This window comes from Ornithodoros turicata, chromosome 4 (genome assembly GCF_037126465.1).
Source record: "Ornithodoros turicata isolate Travis chromosome 4, ASM3712646v1, whole genome shotgun sequence".
Classification (NCBI taxonomy): Eukaryota; Metazoa; Arthropoda; class Arachnida; order Ixodida; family Argasidae; genus Ornithodoros; species Ornithodoros turicata.
Window position 1 is genome coordinate 4,559,089 of NC_088204.1, and position 20,048 is coordinate 4,579,136.

The window sequence follows — 20,048 nt, forward strand, 5'->3', positions numbered from 1 at the left end:
ACGAAATTGAGTTACGTTTCAATGTAATTTAATAATAAGCAAATATTATTTAGTAACACGAGTCAGACTAACCGGGTTTGCAACGACAGATATGTCCGCTGAACGTCCCTAATCGACTGTTCTTCAAGTTCGATTAACGGGTTTACTGGCAACCCACCTAAGGTATAACACGGAACACTCGAGCGAAGCTTAGGGAAAGCTGCTGTGTAAGTTTCAGTCCACAGCTGTTGAGAGACCACAGACCAGGTCGACAAGCAACGCCATCGATATCGCCGTTAATTGGTGCTGTGGTTCTAACTGGTGTGGTGTCATGCACATATGTGAGTGACAATGCATTATCACCAGCTCCCGTGGCTCAGTGGTTGGCGTGCTGGCCATGTCACTTCGACACTGGGAGGTACCCGGGTTCGAATCCCGGTGCCGGCTGTGCTGTCTCGGGGTTTCTCCTGGGTTTTCCTCAGGCGCTTTCAGAAACATGTGGCACAGTTCCCATTAGAAGTCTGCCCAGGGCGCACATTTCCCCGAGGGCGCCAGTCGTGCCGACCTCTGTGACAACGGCGAGCCCTTTTTATCACCACCAGCACCGACAATGCATTATCAATCAGATAAGCCTTTCACGCGGATGTTTCCTACTCTACCCAAGCGGCACAGTGTACTGAAAGTTCAAGTGCGTAGGGGTGACCGGGCAGACGAAGGTTGTTTGTCTTCATGAGCAGTTCTGTGAAATCCGCACTGATAAGACATCGGCCGGCCACCCCAGCCACGTGCTCGAACTTTCAGTACATTTTGTTGCCTGGGGCAGTTCAATGCACGTCTGAGGTTCTTATCAGTTATCAATATCGTTCGAAGAAAATGTCACAATGAAAAATATCATTTCACTTTTCATGGTGCGTCTTCAGTGCCGGAGGATCCCTTCTTATTCTTAAACTATAGGTCGTCCCGCTGAATATAAATGCTCAGTAAAAATGCATTGAAGGTCATTAGGACAGACTTCTGTTGGCAACTCCCGTTGTGGATGGAGAACCCGTAACATGCATCGTGAACGATTTATGTTGGTCGTAGATGGGAGCCAATTTACGACTTGCGACCATGTTGTATTTTTCTAACGCGGGTTTCCGGCGTACTTACCAGGCTATATAGGCACTGTAGCTCCTGAAGTCGGCCAAGGACGCACACAACCCACTGTATCGCCACTCCTGCCTTCTGTGTTCTCTCCTGTACCTCACTCAAAGCCACATTTACTTCGCAGCGCTAACACGAGTAGTACCACGGTCTCTGGTGTTTGCTGTGACCTATCCAAGGATGTCGCCATCTGTTTAGTTCCATGGTTAACGACCCCAGCCCATCATCCCCCACCTGTGCCACAGTGATTACCTTCTCTCCCGGGGCTATCACTGCTCACACCTGCACTTCTAAGCCACGTGACCCGCTGAGCATGCCGCGCACTCTTAAAAATGAGCTTCACCGCATAGCATGCTCCTAGCCAACCATAATCTCGAATGATATCGTTATCTGCCCTGATTTGTTGAAAACGGGGGGCGTACGCCTTTTTTTGACACTTATGCTGTTCATAATTGTCACAAAAAAGGCGTACGCCTCCTGTTTTCAACAAATCAGGGTTGATAACGATATCATTCGAGATGATGGTTGGCTAGGAGCGTGCTATGCGGTGAAGTTCATTTTTAAGAGTGCGCGGGTCGTCACATTTTCTGATGGAAAAGAAATATGCCGTTTTTTAAAGGATCGACCCAATGTATGGAAATAAAAAAAAAAAAACAAGAGTGAAAATGTATTTGTTAAAGTGCTGGATGTGTGCCAAGTTTTTTGCCACATAGGCCACATTTTGAGCACATTTTAGGAAAACTAATGCCAATCAGATGGAGAAAAAACCTAGCTGAAGAACCTTTGCACCGAAAAAAAAAAAAGTAGACAAGACACAATAGATGTTTTTTTTTTTTCCTGCTATTAAACACTAACGCTTTCATCTAACCGCCCGTAACAGTCACCTGTTTGCTGCCTGGCGCGGCGTCAACCACCACCCATCGACCACAAGGCATGCAAACTATTGAACCTGAAAGCATTTATTTAAAAAATATTAATTTAAATTAATTAATTTAATTAAAAATAATTTCTTGATAACCGATTACAAGTAACCCACTGCTGAGCAGTACTTACAGCAGCTTGTGCACTATTGTGTAAAAAAAAAACATGACACTTTTATAAATGGAGTCTGATAACACTACCTTTCATCATCTGTTGCCACTGGCATTCAAGACGAATGCTGACCTCCGAGAAGGAGTTCATGACTAGAGAGAGTCAGTGGCTTGGGTCTAAAAATAGGGAAACATATATTTCATACACAGTTTCTCCCACATCTTGTATGTTTGTATGCAATTATGCATAGTTTACACCTGTTACTGAGAGAGAACAGCATTTCACAACCAGCAACCAACCAATTGTGTTGTCCCTAATTGTGGTCTGCCTCGGCCAAATCTCGTTGTTTAGTTGTACACGACACGACAGGATGCGTGCCACACAACAAAGCACGACAGAACGACACACGACAATCATCTACAACATCTACAACAGACGACAAGGTCCCAATATACGACAGCCTTGTTATTTGCCACGTTTTTCTGTCGTTCTTTTTTTTTTTTTTTCTAATGGGATATGTCCATAGTATATCCAGCGAACGTTGTATGAGGGACGAATGGGATATAAATTTTTGGACATCTAGTAATCGTCTGCAAGACTTGTGTGACATCCACGACGTTTGAGACCAATTTGGTACGTCTCCTGGATATTAGTGGTTTACTGGGTGTGGTACCTGTCTGTGAAATTGTATGGGGGAATAGGAACTCCTAAGGTCAAAACGGCCGTTGCACATTACGTTTAGTTACTTCACTTTTCATATTTCTCTTAAAGTAACTGCATGTATACTGCAACAACTTAGCTCCTTTAGAATCTCCTGTTTCTCCTCTACACATAATCAGCGTGAACACTCATGACCTTTCACTACCCCACGCCAACTTGTATTCGAATTGATGGCCAAACTTAACTGCTTACAAGTAACTTCATACCACAGGTCTGCTCACAACATTATGTAGACCTAAACACGCTAGTCGTAAATTACACTAGCATAACCTCTAGAAGTCAAAGTTGAACCTGCTTGCATGATGTCACACGTATACTTCCATATATCATAGAAAGACGTTCCCGGGATATTGAGTGGATCTACAAATGACTGTAAGAAGTGATAGTCCCCAGAACGTCTCCTGGATGGGCTCTGTGGCAAAGTCCGTGAGATATCCCAACGTCCAAAATGGGATATCCTGTGGACATTTTCTGGACATATATATATATATAGTTTGCTGGGAAGGACTTCTCAGGGAGGTTCACATGCGGGATAGGTTTGTTGACGATGGACATGTAAGGGTGCAGGTTCACTGGTTCTTCGGGAGTTCCGGAGAAGTGAATCGTAGCGACTTGTTGTAAGCGAGGTGCAAGACGGCCGGGTGCCGTAGAATGGTCTGCGAGACGCAAAAAACGGTAGTCATAAACAGGATCGCACGCCGAGAGCACTAGACAACCCACACATGCTCCCGTTTCATGGGTGGCAACATATTTAATGGAGACAAACCGAACATGGGGACGGTTGGCGGAACGTGGGAGAGTATTCTCGTTCTTCTTCTTCGTCTTCTTCCACCAAGGAACACTTCTTCGACGATCCCCATCGGCGTACGGCGTAATGCCAGCGCGCTGGGAAATGCTCATCGCTATATGCCTGCCTGTATATTTATGAAAACTATGGCTTTGAACAAGCATGCAGCAGTGTTGAAGGCGGAGTCACTTCTTATGAAAGTCTATGGGTAGTCTTGGTTCACGGAGCTCTCGTAAACCTCGCTGAATTTCTACACCGCACAGGTACAGGCGTCTTCCTAGGGATAACAATAAACTCAGTCCCTGGATAAGCTCTAGGAGCTAGGAGCTAGACATTGCTGTTGGTGCAATTGACTGCGTTCCAGAACATACTCGGGTCGACCCGAGAGTAGGGAGTAGATACTCTCCGCGTTCCAGAACATACTCGATGACGTCACGACCCCGTTCCAAAAGCGGGTAGCCTATACTTGAGAGTGGCTACTCGGAGTCCACTCGCACTACTCCCTACCCCCTACCAGACGTGGGTAGCTATAAGAGTAGTGACGTCAGAGCTGTCGTCTGCTTTGAAATCTGTGGTTATCTGCTTTTGCTGCTGCTCTGCTCGGAAGTAACATAGAGAACGCAGGAAAGTTCCCGTGCGGATTTTGCGGCCAGATGGTTTCTTCAGAGCAACATGCACAAGACCACACATACAACACACATCGGATCGTTGCATGTGAAGGTCGAAAGCTGGTTCTATCCATTTTAGAGCCAGCTGCGAATCAGAACACCCAGGTGAAAAACTGTCAGCAATCCCAAATGGTTTATGAAACAATTTCCACTTTAAACCACTTACTTACAAAGTGGTTCCACATGTAACTGCATAAAAAACTGCAAAAAAAAATTCACATGAGCAACGCTCCCGTTTCTCGGGATGTGCGGTAAATAACCGTAATTCTTGGCATGAATGCTTTTCGAACACACGCAGATGACCCCATACCGAAGTCAACACCGTCACACGAAAGCGAAGCAGCGGCCAGCGGTTCTGAAGTCCCGGGGTTCAACAAATGTCACTGTCGCCTGCTGTCGCCATATCGAGAATCGTACTCACGCCCGTCCCTGGACCTACCCAAGGGTTCCCCTACTCCCACGGTCACGTGGTACAAATCTGTCATGTGACTTTACCCTAGTTCTTTTTGGAACCAAAGTTGGAACGCAGTCATCAGAGAGACGCAGAAGATGAAGAAGGGTCCATGTTTGTATTACATCTCGTCACTACCACACGTCACATTTTGAGCACTGTGTCTTATCTTACATTTTGTAGGACCGTTTTTCTAGAGATAACGACCTCCAGAGTCTCACCAACGACATAGGCTCATAGCCATGACTCGTGATCTGCGCAGGAATCTAGAAGAACTCACTCTGGGGGCCGAAGTGACCTTCGTCACATTTTGAGCACTGTGTCTTATATCTTACATTTTGTAGGACCGTTTTTCTAGAGATAACGACCTCCAGAGTCTCACCAACGGCATAGGCTCATAGCAATGACCCGTGATCTGCGCAGGCTTCTAGAAGAACTCACTCTGGGGGCCGAAGTGACCTTCGTCACATTTTAAACACCGTGTCTTATAGCTTACATTTTGTAGGACCGCTTTTTAGAGATACGGACCTCTAGAGTCTCATCAACGACATAGGCTTCTAGCCATGGCCCGTGATCTGCGCAAGCTTGTAGATGAACTCACCCTGGGGGCCGAAGCGACCTTCGTCACATTTTGAGCACTGTGTCCTAACTTGCATTTTGTAGGACCGTTTTGTTAGAGATAAGCACCCCCAGAGTCTCATCAACGACATAGGCTTATAGTCATGGCCCGTGATCTGCACAAGCTTGTAGAAGAACTCACTCTGGAGGCCGAAGCGACCTTCGTCACATTTTGAGCACCGTGTCTTATAGCTTACATTTTGTAGGACCGCTTTTTAGAGATACGGACCTCTAGAGTCTCATCAACGACATAGGCTTCCAGCCATGGCCCGTGATCTGCGCAAGCTTGTAGATGAACTCACTCTGGGGGCCGAAGCGACCTTCGTCACATTTTGAGCACTGTGTCTTAGCTTACATTTTGTATGACCGTTTTGTTAGAGATAAGCACCTCCAGAGTCTCATCAACGACATAGGCTTATAGCCATGACTCGTGATCTGCCACGGTTCCGCGCAGACTTGTAGTGCCTTCCGATAATTAAAAAATCCTGGGTGATTTTTGCGTGTTATTCCTGCCTTCTGGGCCACAACTCCGGTCAAGAAGACGTCTTCGAGTGGGAGGTACGGCACAGTGAAACTGATATTGTACAGCACTGGTGCACAGTCCCCGGTGAAAAGGTACGCCGGCCCAGCCAGGAAGTCTGGAAAGACGTGCTTCTTGTACACGCTGACGGGCAGGTACGTCTTTCTAACCGAATTCCTGTTCGGAGTCCAGTGCTGTGCCAGTAGTCCCCACATGGTGAGATTCGCACCCCTTAAGGATGTCTCTATTTCGGCCCATAGGCCCCAGACATTCAGCAGCATGTCATCGTCAATCTTCAGCACGAATTGCGCGTTGGAACAGTGTTCCTTAACCCAGCGCACCATCATCACCGACTTGATGGAGAGGTTATGGTACACGTCCGTGAAGTCTTCTTGTATGACATCGTGGAAGAGACGATCTTCTGCCAGGATCATCGGTTGGACAGCACTGATCTTGGGATAACCAAGCAGAAAGGCGAGCTTGAAGCCTAAATGCAAACTAGCGTTGCCCCAGGTTGCTCGAATCGCTTTGCGTTGCTGGAAATTGGTTGATGCTGACGGGACAAGGATGACGACAGGATTCTTCCCGTCTGCTGTTTTACATAAGTTTGGTTTGTTGAGGATGAACGAGTAAGGATGGGGGTTGACGATGTCTGTGCTTAGGTCTGGACGTTCGCTCGTGAAGCTGGAACCTGTGCCATGCTGATGCACCTTCTGTGCGATGAGAAAATAGACGGCGACACTGTAGAGGAGTGACGTAAACAGAACTTTCTTGCAACGGCCCAACGTCTGCATATCCCGCGTCTATTACCAGGATAACCTGCGCATAGTGCAATGGGTGACGTGATAAATATTACACCATGTAATGACGCTTGTTTCAAGACCCCGAATCAAATAAAGCTACAAGGTCAGTCTTATAGTTGCGAAAATGAGTTATTAAATGAGTGATTCGAGTGAGACTAACTGGGTTTACAAGGACCGATATGTCCGCTGAAAGCCCCTAACCGACTATTCTTCAAGTTCGATTAGAGAGGGTTTACTGGCAACCCACCTAAGGTAGCACAGAACACTCGACCGAAGCTCAGTGAAAGCTGCTGTGTAAGTTTCAGTCCACAGCTGGCGACTGACCACAGGCCAGGTCGACAAGCGAGGCCATCGACATCGCCGTTGGTGCGTTGGCGCCGACGACGGCGAGCCTTTTCACCACCACCACCACCGACAATGCAGTATCAGTCAGATAAGCCTACCACGCGGATCTCTCGTACTCTACCCAAGCGGCACAATGTACTGAAAGTTCAAGTGCGTACCCAAGCAGCACAATGTACTGAAAGCAGAGTGCAATAGGGGTGGACGGGTATAGGTGGAAGGCCTTGAACATACTCGTCAAACTAAAGAACATTGATAAGACACATACCAGCCACCCCCATTGCACTCGACTTTCAGTACATTGTGCTGCTTGGGTAGGGGTGACCGGGCAGACCAAAGTTGTTTGTCTTCATGAGCAGTTCTGTGGAATGAAGCACCGCACTGTTAAGACATCTGCCAGGCACCCCTACGTACTTGAACTTTCAGTACATTTTGTTGCTTGGGACACGTTCAATGCATGTCATAGATTTTTATCAGCTATCAATAACGTTCAAAGAAAATATCACGACGAAAAATATCATTTCACTTTTCATGGTGCGTTTTCAGTGACGGAGGACACCTTCTTACTGTTAAGCTATAGGTCTTCCCGCTGAATTCAAACGCTCAGTAAAAATGATTTGAAGGTGATTAGGACGGACTTCTGTTGGCAACTCCCGATGTGGATGAGAACCCGTAACATGCATTGTGAACTATTTATGTTGGTCGTACATGGGAGCCAGTTTACGACTTGCCACCACCTTGTTGTATTTTTCTAACGCGGGTTTTCGGCATACTTACCAGACGACTGTAGGCACTGTCGCTCCTGAAGTCGGCCCAGGACGCACACAACCCACTGTCCCCCCACTGCTCGCTTCTGTGTTCTCTCTCGTCCACGTCTGTACCTCACTCAAAGCCACATTTTTAGTTCGCGGCGCTAGCACGAGGAGTACACCACGGTCTCTGGTATTTCCTGTGACCTCTCGAAGGATGTCACCATCTGTTTAGTTCCATGGTCAATGACCCCAGCCCCTGATTGGTGTCCCAATTTATTTCCAAATCATCCTCCGCGTGTGCCGCAGTGAGCGCACCCTCCGCGATTAGCTTCTCCCACGGGGCTATCACTGCTCACACCTGCACTTCCAAGCCGCGCCACCCGCTGAGCGTGCCGCGCGGGTCGTCACATTTTCTGATGGAAGAGAAGTACAGTGAACCCTCGTTATAATGACCGTGGTCGTTCCCGAGAATTTTGGTCATAATGCGGAATTGTCATATTAACGAGGGGGATTTGCAGAGGTTTCATTGCATTGTTCCCCAGTAGTGTGGTCGTAAAGCGCGTATGTCAGATTATCGGGGGTCATATTAACGAGGGTTCACTGTATACCATTTATTAAAGGATCGACCCCAATGCATGGAAATATGGTCATACGCGAAAAGCAAGAGTGAAAATATATTGGCGACCACCCAGCTCATACCAAGACAACTCGTACCAGACAATTCATACCAGACTCAACTCATACCAAGACAACTCATACCACACTCAGCTCATACCAGGATAACTCATACCAAGACAACTCATACTAGGAAAGCTCATACCACAATCAACTCCATACCACGATAACTCATACTACACTCAACTCATACCAGGACAACTCATACCAAGACAAGTCATACCGCAACTTTTATCGTTTTTTTTTCTTTCTTTTTTTTTTTCGCGGAAGATGGGTTGTTTTCGGGATTAGATTTTTCAAACTCAAAACTCATGCCACGCCGGGAAATGACATGTCGCGAAAGAAAGAGTCCCAGAACTTCACTTATACCGAAGGAAATATAAGAATTCCACAAATGACATTTACCGAAGCGCACTAAAGAGCTGGGGTAGTGGCAATATATTTAAAGTGCTGGGCAATTGTGCCTAATGCCAATCATAGATGAAGGAGAAAAATCCCAGCTCAAGAACCTTTACACCTGAAAAAAATAAACAAGGCACAATAGTTCTTTTTTCTTTTCTTTTTTTTGCTACTATTAAACACTAACGCTTTAATTCATCTAACCGCGCAGCGGTTAGCGGCAAACGGTAGCGCAGCGCTACCGTTTCTCGGAATGCGCGGTAAATACCCCTAATTCACAGCGTGAATGCTTTTCGAACACACGCAGATGACCCCATGCCGAAGTCAACACAGCCACACGAAAGCGAAGCAGCGATAAGCGGTTCTGATGTCCCGGGGTCCAAATGTCACTGTCGTCTGGTGTCGCCATGTCGAGAATCGTACTCGATCACATCCGTTCTAGGACCTACTCGAGGGTTCCCCTACTCCCACGGTCACGTGGTACAACTCTCTCATGTGACTTTACCATGGAGTTCGTTTTGGAACGCAGACATCCGAGAGAAGAAGGAGATGAAGGAGCTCCATGTTTGTCTTATACATCTCATCACTACCACACACAGACGTAATTACGCCCAACGGCGTAGATGGTTGACTGACTAGACTTGTTTTCCTTCTTAAGTTGAACACGACTAGAGCTCAAAAGCTACCAGTTAAGTTAAAAATTGCAAACAAAAAAGCTTAGTTACAGTAACCGGCTACTTGTAGCGACCCCTCAACACTGATTTTATATTTGTCTTTTATTTGTCTTCCAAAGAACCTGAGCCATGTAGAACGTCGTATGTACTGGACAACGTCGTTGGGCTGGACGTTGGGTTGGTCCATCTACCATCGTCATTCCACATCGTCCGGTAGAGCGAGTAGACATAAGAATGCGGCGACTCTCTTCATAGTGGGAACGACAAAATAGGCAACTGCAACAACGCAAATCTAGGTGAAATTAATATTCTTATATGTAGCCCTGAACGTAAAACTAGGAGCTGTGTCCTATGACCATGACAAAGCGCATTGAAGCATCTTGGCACAAGTGGGACTCATTTGTTCCGTCGTCACAAAAAGGGTGTTCCTTTATGGGACGATGAGAGTAACGACCCTGCTTTAGGCAAAGATGCTTCAGCACTACACTACAGCACTCTTGCTGTAACAGACCTCCAAATTTGGTATCGGGACTGGACTTTGTGGGACCGAGGACGGCGAAAAATAGCAGTCTGTGACAATCTCTACTCCTCTCTAACCACGGAACATGCCGTGGGGCACCTTTGAGACAGAGCTTCATTGCAGCACACGTCTTCCACGCAGGCAACACTACAGTCTTGGAACTGCACTCTTAACAACCTTTGCACAGCACCGTATGGCTCGTTATCCCGGAAGTGGTCACGTCGCAGTGGATCCTGGCAGAGTGAACGCCACTCTGAAGATCAAGTGCCCACTCATAAATCGTATAGTCTATTTCGCATAATTTATTCCATACAGCTTGACCTTAATGTATACAGGTTGGAATACAATGCTCCCACATTGTTAATAATTTTTAAGTAGTAGACATGTACATCGGGTCGGGTAAAAAAGTACCGTTGGCGTAGATGTACGAGGAACGGATGAGTATAACGACGGATAGCACACCATACTAGACGCGGTAAACTGTACAGGACTAGTCATTCGGTACCTTGCTGCGTTCTGGCGCGGCACTTAACCTGAAGTAAATGCATCGACAATGTGTTACTCGTTTCAAGTCTCCACATGCGCAACGCGAGATTAGTTTGGCGATGAAATCGGCGCATCACTGCACTGTGAGATGTCTTGAAGCAACGGCGTACAGTCGCAAGGGTCAGCAATTTTGCCAGAACTTGCGTCGGAACCGTTAAGATCTCACACTGGGGGCCGAAGCGACCTTCGTCACATTTTGAGCACGGTGTCTTATCTTACACTTTGTAGGGCCGTTTTTTAGCGATAAGGACCTCCAGAGTCTCATCAGGGACATCGGTTTGTAGCCATGACTCGTGATCTGCCGCGGTTCCGCGCAGGCTTGTAGTATCTTCTGGTAATTTAAAAATCCTGGGTGATTGTTACGTGTTATTCCTGCCTTCTGGGCCACAACTCCGGTCAAGAAGACGTCTTCGAGAGGGAGGTACGGCACAGTGAAACTGACATTGTACAGCACTGGTGCACAGTCCCCGGTGAAAAGGTACGCCGGCCCAGTCAGGAAGTCTGGAAAGACGTGCTTCTTGTACACCCTGACGGGCAGGTACCACTTGCTAACCGAGTTCCTGTTCGGCGTCCAGTGCTGCGCCAATAGTCCCCACATGGTGAGATTCGCACCCTTTAAGGATGTCTCTATTTCGGCCCATAGTCCCCAGACATTCAGCAGCATGTCGTCGTCAATCTTCAACACGAAATGCGCGTTGGAACAGTGTTCCTTAACCCAGCGCACCATCATGACCGACTTGATGGGGAGGTTATGGTACACGTCCGTAAAGTCTTCTTGTATGACATCGTGGTAGAGACGATCTTCTGCAAGGATCATCGGTTGGACGGCACTGATTTTGGGATAACCAAGCAGAAAGGCGAGCTTGAAGCCTAAATGCAAACTAGCGTTGCCCCAGGTTACTCGAATCGCTTTGCGTTGCTGGAAATTGGTTGATGCTGACGGGACAAGGATGACGACAGGTTTCTCCACGCCTGCGGTTTTACATAAGTTTGGTTTGTTGAGGATGAACGAGTAAGGATGGGGGTTGACGATGTCTGTGCTTAGGTCTGGCTGTTCGGTTGTGGAGGCGGCGGCCTTGGAAGGGGTCGTGGACGATGTGCTGGCGGTGCTGGGTTGTGACAGCAGTGCGCGTCCTTGCGGATCGACTTGGGTGGAAGCTGTGCCATGATGATGCACCTTCTGTACGATGAGAAAATAGATGGCGACACTGCAGAAGAGTGACGTAAACAGAACTTTTCTGCAATGGTCCAACGTCTGCATATCCCGCGTCTGTTACCGAGGAGAACCTGCGCATAGAGCAATGAGTCACGTCACATATATTACACCATGTAATAGGACCGCTTGCTTCAAGAAACCAAACTAAATAAAGCTACAAAGCCCAAGGTCTTACAGAGCCCCGTAGCAACACGGCAAACTTAATGGCTTAAACGGAATGGCAGTAACTTCACCACCTAACCAACCATCACCTCGAATGATATCGTTCTCGAGTTACGCTTCTATGTAATTTAATAATATGCGAATATTGTTTAGTGACTCGAGTCAGACAAACTGCGTTTACATAGACCTATACGTCCAGTGAAAGCCCCAGTAGGTTATACCACAACCATACCACATACAGGCCAGGTCAACAAGCAAGGCCATCGACATCCTCACGTTGGCAGCGCGGTCCTAGCTGATGTGTGCCATCGCACAAGTGACTGATAATCAGCGATGGCCACTAACTACTTCTACAGTAGTTTATCTAGTAGTTCACCTACTCTTCAGGGGAGGTAGTTAAAGCTACTTCTTCAACTACTGCAGTGTATTTTAACTACGTCTCTAACTACTTAAACCAATCTCATTCTATAGTGTTCTTGGACACCTAAATATGAATCGCAAGCAGTGATAAAAGTGACGATTTAGTACACGTGCACGGCACAATTGCTCTGCACCTCCGTTCTCATCAAACAATTGTTCAAGGTAAAAGTCGGAAGCACAATCGTGCCGTAAAGCTTGCGGCAAAACCGGAAGTAGTTGGCACCTGCCCCCCCCCCCCCCCCCAGTAACCTAACTAGTAGTTGCCACTACATTTCTGCAGGTAGTTGATAACTACTTTTTAACTACAATCAGGTAGTTTAACTACATGTCATCATCACTTCTTCATTTATTGTTGTTGTTGTTAACTACATGTATTTAACTACTGACCATCACTGCTGATAATGCATCATCAGTCAGATAAACCTACCACGTAACACGCGGATGTTTCGTAGTGCAAGAAGTCGTCCTCAGCATATGCCGATGGGTGTAGTAAGGACGCACATTTAGGTATTAAAAATGTGTCTACGTTCAGTGCACGTCTGAGACATTATCAACCAGCTGTCAACAACGTACAAAGAAAATTAATAAAATAGGAAAACTCCGTAAAAACAACAACAACAAAAAATTACCGCTTCCGCGTGCCTACACGGACATCCGCTCGTACAACAAATATCATTTCGCTTTTCATGTCGTGTTTTCAGTGACGGAGGACACCTGCTTTTTGTTAAACTAGGTCATGCCGCTGAATACGAATGCTCAGTAAAAATCATTTGAAACTCATTGGGACAGAGTGGAACGTACAGACAGCTGTTGGCAACCGACGATGTGGATGAAAGCGTAAAGCCGTAACATGCATTGTGAATTATCTATATGTTGGTCGGAGATGGGAGCCAATTTACGACTTGGCCTTGGAAGTTACATGTGCCACAACACCCTCGTCGTATTTCACGAGAAAAGAGTGTAAAAATTGTATAATTTATAACGCTCAATACTGCAGTAATGGCGGTTGCAGGAGTACTAAATTACTCCTAACCTCTCCAGTCTCCACCCCACCATGACCCAGTGATGACGTGTCACACTAACCGGCGTCCAATCAGAGTGCGAGAACTTCGCGACTGGCGGATTCTAAGCGGTTTATTTCGGAGCGGGGACCAACGAGTCATTTATTTTCTACTGTTTATTTATTTATTTTATTTGCAATGTAGATTTCGAGCAGCTTCTTTGGAAGTGCCATTGCTCCACTGAGCACCCCGCGACACTCTAAAAACAGAACTTCACCGCATAGCACGCTGTGCGCCAACCATTGCCAATAGTGATAGGGATATCGCTTTTGATTCGATGAGAGACTGGGGGGGGGGGGGGGGGTACGTCTTTTTTGGCAATTTGGATAATGAAAATTGAACTGAATTAATTGAAAAATGAGTATATGAAAACTGCCGCACTGGGGCGTACGCCCCTTCTCTCTCTTCGAATCAGAAGCGATAACCCTATCAATATTGGCAATGGTTGGAGCCCAGGGTGCTATGCGGTGAAGTTCTGTTTTTAGAGTGTGGGGCATGCAACGAAACGGCGCACATATTTCTTATCCTGCTTCCACATAATCACCTCGCACGCGAGGCAGTACCCAACCATTACGACCGTGTGTACCCAATCGACTGTGCAGCGACAACAGAGACCTCTGTTTGCGTACCGTCTAGATCTGAAGCCATGGCGACTTTATAACTGCCATTTCTGTCATGCTCTTGGACTGCGTGACGCGAAGACAGCGTTTTCTTTATTTGCTCAGGGCGTCACAATCAACAGCGCGTGGGGTGTTCCGTAGAACGGTCGCCCCCCTGAAGTGAATCGTAGCACGAAACGGGTACGAAAAGGTTAGTTAATAGAAGAGGATCTGAAGTTTTATTTGATAAAGGGGCGGCAGCTAATGGAGTTATGAGGACCCATTTTGCAATAAAAGGAAGACAAACAATCTTACGATGACCGTATACAGTCAACCCTCGATTTATGAACCTTCGATATATGAATTCCCTCGTTTTATGAACACAAGCACGGGGAACCAAACTTTCTCCGTTCATTTTTCCCTCGTTTTATGAACCTCGATATTCGAATAATGAACGGAATTTCTGGGAACCAACTAGGAGTTACCCAGCGTTTTTGCCCTCCATTTATGAACGGATCGTTCCGAGGTCAACAGAAACCTTCAAAGGGATAATTCCGTGGTCTTATGAATGACGCCTGAACGGACAAAACGTTTTCCAGGTATTGCACCATCGGTTCTTAAACCCTCGAAATCGGAAGAACAAACGAGTTTTCCGGGGTCGCACAAGGTGCGACCCAGTGTTCCTGACCTCAGTTGATGAATAAGGTGGTCGCTGTCACCCTGAGATTAATAAACGGAGGTTAAAAATCCCGGAGGAAATAAGAGACCAGTCCAGTGCGAATGTGGTGACATCTCTTCTTTCCAAGATTGACACAGCGGAAGGCATGGTCCAAAGCAAAATTAAACAATTTAGTATTGCATAATAAACAGAGTGTGAATGCGCTAACGTCTGTTCTTTGTGAAATTGATACAGCAGAAGGCATGATCAAAAGCAAAATTACACAATATATGGCATTATAAACACAATCCCAACTCGGAAATAGTACTCAGTTTATTGAATTTTCGATTTGTGAATCCCTCGATTTATGAACGATTTTTCGGGGAACCGAGGGTGTTCATAAATCGAGGGTTGACTGTATAAAGCCTATAGATCAAAAATTTAATTATCGGACGGGTATGCATCCCTCGCAAAACATTCGTGCCTGAATCTATCTCAAAATTGCACGGCCATCTCTCGATAAGATCTTCATACCACCCAACATTTGTTTTGTGAACGTGAGTATAAACACATTCTCCGATGTCTTCACGCACACACAAAAAAATGAATTTTGAATTTTTAGCTGGAGGATTTTCGTGGAACACTCGGTATGGGTAGACCTCAGTACTTCACTCGAAGTACGTTTCTCAGTGCAGCGGTTATCATTCAAGGGCAGGGTAAATGCTACAACGCTGCAGTGCACACAATTGTCATTGCCATTCATTCCTATGCCAGCGATTTGTCCCACTCTTTCCGACGTGACCTCTGTGGTAACGGAGGGTCAACTGTCTTTACGCTATATTGGTTACTATGTTCCTTTTGCTGCGCATGCGCGAACGTCGCCCCCACCGCACTTGCTGTTGCTGGGAGCAGCGCATACGCTGATGTAATAAAGCCCAGGGTCGGGGGCACGCTTTTGATGGCGCCTCTGAGGTACGGGTACGGGTACACGATTTGTCATCAAACGGGTTGACATATTGATATATTGAGACGTCGATATCTTTGGAATTGGAAATGAATGAAAAATATGGAGATGCTAGTCCCATATGGGACTAGCTATGGAAGTAAGTCAGGACTGGCTACTTCAAAACGCGCTTGTGGGTGGAGAAATAGAGCTAGAAAAAAAAAAGGAAAACAAACAAACAAACAGGAAAGAGGCAGAGTGGGTCAAGCAGGATAAAAACTGAGGAAAGGAAAGGGTAAGACGTTAGGCACAGAGAAACACTCACTGGTTCATAATGTCAGATACCGCGCGAACACAGTGTCACAGAAGTTGTCACAGAGTCGATGTATTTGTCATTCATTGCATCATACACGCGTTATATCACTGGCCAGAATATTGGGGAGGAGGGATAATTATGTATGTTTTTTTTTTTTTTTTTTTTTGTACGCGTTTTACACTCTAATGTTGAATTCCAATGCCAGATTCTGAGTGCTTCCAGAGCAAGTTTTGTTGCTCTGCCGAGAGCAAGTCTGTTCCATTGACAGATTGGGAACAGTTCTGGAGTCTTCCAATGGGAGCTTGGGAGCGGCTTTCGAGCCAAGGTCACTCCAGGGAGCAACCCAAACTGCTCCGCCAAAATAGGCAGATTCAACCGGAACTCTACGTGACGTGTCACTTGTCGCTCGTGCTTCCTATTTCCTGTCTCTGCTTCGGTAACATGGCCGCTTCGCGACGCGTCCTCGCCGTGACTAGTATTTCGCGTCGTACGTTAGCAATTTTCTTTCTTGAAGAAAGCAATCAGCCAGACATCACCAGGGCAACGTTAGGAGATTAGGAGAACCTTGATGTTGCTAAACATGGCGTTGTATGGGAACATGAGTACAATCTTCTTCTTCTTCCTCCGTCTCTGGCCGCCATCCACCAAGGAAGATTGGCCAGGGTTAAACTCCAAGTTGTGCGCAAGTGTCCCAGTCGCAGATTCGGATCACTTGCTCTAGGCCAGATCAAGCCGTTCCACTGCGGACTGTGCCACTTGCTCCGACTCTGCCATTGGAATTCAACATAAGAGAAAATGCAAATATGCTACGATAGCTAGTCCCCTTCGGAGGTAAATGCACGGACGCTTCTGCGAAACTGAGAGACTATGTGCAGTTTTATAGAGCACATTTCAGGGTCAGCCGAATATAATGATGAGGAGTACCTGCAATCCAAAGGAGTAGAAGCTGGGTTGTAACGGGACCCAACTTACGCTCTCGCAGATCGTCATCATCAAGTTCGTTTGTATGTTTTTTTCTTTTGTTTTGCCGCTAGGGGTCCCGTATGTCCTACATACGTGATGTGTCGCAGTGGACGCATCCACGTGACGCGGTGAATAACTCCGTCTCCCATCATAATTATCAGGTTACAATGGACGAGCCAACATGATGGATGATATGTCGCGATGGAAGATGTAACCACAAATGAGGGTGGTTAACGCGTCTTCCGTTCGATTCGTCCGCTCAACCTGAACCGGTTCACGAAAGGTGCACAGGAAGGTTCCGGTCCGACGCAGCTTCTGCAACGCTAACGCCGCAACAAAAACGAACACCGAACGGGCGAAAAGGTTGGAAGGTTGGAAATCACGAAGAAAGACCTTTTACAAAAGCGAGCACCACCTGTGAGAGTGTATTGGCATCAAATGGAGTGTATTGGCATCAAATGGAAGGCCGGCCACAGGGGCTTATGGGAACTTACAGCACCTTCGAGCATTATAAGACGGCCAGAAGCGGGGGTAGTAGAAGAACAACAACATTCCCGATGTCCTCAGCAGCAGCGGCAGCAGCGATAAACCATAACCGAAGCAGACGACAAAAGTTCCCATGCTACTTTGCGCCGCACGCTTGGTGGCGCGCGCATCTTTTTAAAATCGTCTATTGATCCCAGTGTGGCCAACTATTACGGGTGTCTTTGAAGGGCGACGACACAAAGGCAGAGCGCAATTTCGTGCTGTTCCCTTCACCTGTCCGTTGTCTTAGTTGTTGCTATATTCTGTGCACGTTCAGGTCCAAGGTGAAAGAAATGTCTAGTTCAGTTGTAACACCATAAGCACACTAGAAGAAGCTTTCGTAATGGTGCGATATACGACGTCGTCTGACACTGGAAGAGCTCGCTGCATCCCCCTCGCAACTTCCTAGGAAGTGCGCAGGTTTGCTGAGCTAGTGCTGCACCACGCCCGCACATTTTTGTTTTTTTCAAACGAAAAATCCTGGTGACACAACTGGAGTTATACGGGAACTTGTTCGGGCGTTTGGGCAGGCGAACCGAACAGACAGACCTACATAGTAGGATATATACTTCGGGGTTCGAGGATGAAAGGGCATCCATTCTGTCTGTCACGTGATACGAGCCGCGACATGCGGACGTGGGGAGGGGAGATTAGATTACATTGGCGAGGACGACACTCAGAAACGACTCTCATGGTCGGCGCTCTCTTTACATTTTTTTTTTTTTTTACATTGCTGCGTCGTGAGAAAAAGGCGGCCTCAGTGACCCCCTTTTCTGAGAACTTCCACTGTGCCAAAAGGGGTGTTCATATGTGTTCCATAATTGAACCTCCACGCGCAATAAGGAGATATTTCGAGAAAACTTCAAGTGAACGCTATGGAAAGTTACTGTTCCGAGGCTGAAGCACACAAACAGAAGGACACAACAAAACAACAACAACAACTTTATTGCGAGATGATGGATGGGGAGTGTCATCGCCAGGGGCAATACTCTACCCCATTGCTGGTAGTGATGCGGAGAATGAAATACACACCCCTTACACACAACACAACCCTCAAGGAACCTAACATTTTCCCGCCGCTACCTGTTTTTTTTTCTTCTGTTTTTTCGGCGACTGCCATGTTTCAGTTGTTGAAGTGAACATTGAATTTTTCGTAAGGCGATTGCGGCCGACATTCCTTCAATAATGGCAGCGAAAAATCAGTGCCATACATGCACGAGTCTATACTCACCATGCATGCGCTGTTAGCACCATTTCACGGTGTGCGACTTAGCAGAAACAAAATCTACGGACGTCGCTTACCCCCCCCCCCCCTTTTTTTTTTTAAGTTATAGCACCGCGTGCACGGGGTTTTAGTGTAGAGATAAACAATTTCACGAGTCACGGCTTGATGGTTCAACGACGGCGATGCTAGAAACAAAGGATCAAGCTACCTCTTTTGTAGCGAAGCAACGACTGGCCTGGCGAGCACTCACACTCGAAACTGATGTCCCAGATGATCAGCATAATATGACAGATTAGCGTAAGTACAGGGTGTGTGCGGATAAACTCCATTTGCACACGTATACCTGAGAGCCACAGAAGTTCATCTGCACACAACCTGTACATACGTTTTTCGGATTACAACAGGAATTGTCAAACATTCTCGGAGATGGAAGCTATTCTTGTACACGATGTGTATTTCTCGTCCAGTAATGTCACACACGTTTGTACGGTGCAGTTATAGACACATCAACTAAACCGTTTATTTCGCCTTTTAAGAGAAGCTTGTATAGTGGGAAAGTATGCTACAAACACCCTCCTGCGATATCCGTTTTTCTTTCCTATCGTGTCATCAAGAGATTAATATCTGATAATCAGTCAATCAACTAAATGTCACATGCGGTGAACGACATAAAGTTGTGTGAGTGCCGCCATAGCCAGACCAAGCAGGTTAATGACGTATTAATATTCCTCCGTGATGCAAATATTGTAGACTTAAAAGGAAAGAATAAACTGTGAAACCAAGCGTTGCAAAGGCTTCAACGGGGCTGCGGCGCCTCCACAAAAAAAACTAAGGTTCGGGGCTCAACGATAGAAGTTGTTCCACAGTATCCGTCAGTTTTGTACGCGTGAACCTTACAGTACCTTACAGTATCGCACGCGCAAGATTGAAATATGCAACTTACGAACTTAGAACTGGCTGACAGGGTGTGCCGTCCGCCTGGAAAATATTCCTATGCATGGAAGAGCTGTAAAAATGAGTCAGCTGACGGAGGAGCAGACGACGCGCGCACAGAGTTTGCAGCCTCGAAGCGAAAGTGAGGGGCGCAATTGGAGAGAGGAATATGGCGCCCATGGAAAGCTCATGTCTCCAAGGAGAAAGGGAGAAAGGGGGAGGGTAGGCATGTATCTTTTTCATGGTGGGGGGGACGGGAGCTACGTGACATCCGTTAAATATGCAGGCGATGTTCCTTCATGCGCGGCACCAGCATGTCTCTTCGGTGCCGTTTGTTGGTGTTTTCGGTGCGGTCACTTTTTCGACGAAGTGCTGTCGTCTGCTAACGGGACAGCGGC

At 46.7% G+C, this 20,048-nt stretch overlaps 2 protein-coding genes across 2 annotated transcripts; both read right to left on the minus strand.

Moving 5' to 3' along the window:
* Window positions 1-5,747: 5,747 nt before the first annotated feature.
* On the minus strand, window positions 5,748-6,432 carry LOC135390536 (beta-1,3-galactosyltransferase 1-like). The gene has a single exon (XM_064620231.1). The coding sequence runs from the start codon at window positions 6,350-6,352 to the stop codon at window positions 5,750-5,752; it is 603 nt and encodes a 200-aa protein (XP_064476301.1). The 5' UTR covers window positions 6,353-6,432; the 3' UTR covers window positions 5,748-5,749.
* Window positions 6,433-10,365: 3,933 nt separating this feature from the next.
* LOC135392646 (beta-1,3-galactosyltransferase 1-like) lies at window positions 10,366-19,803 on the minus strand. The gene is made up of 2 exons (XM_064623361.1): window positions 19,661-19,803; window positions 10,366-11,916 (listed from the first exon to the last, which is right to left on the minus strand). The coding sequence occupies exon 2, from the start codon at window positions 11,888-11,890 to the stop codon at window positions 10,784-10,786; it is 1,107 nt and encodes a 368-aa protein (XP_064479431.1). The 5' UTR covers window positions 11,891-11,916; window positions 19,661-19,803; the 3' UTR covers window positions 10,366-10,783.
* Between the last annotated feature and the right edge of the window lie 245 nt (window positions 19,804-20,048).

What these genes read in the sequence shown, in the direction of transcription:
- LOC135390536 (XM_064620231.1), bottom strand. Translation starts at nt 6,352, where the DNA reads ATGATCCTGGCAGAAGATCGTCTCTTCCACGATGTCATACAAGAAGAC.
- LOC135392646 (XM_064623361.1), bottom strand. Translation starts at nt 11,890, where the DNA reads ATGCAGACGTTGGACCATTGCAGAAAAGTTCTGTTTACGTCACTCTTC.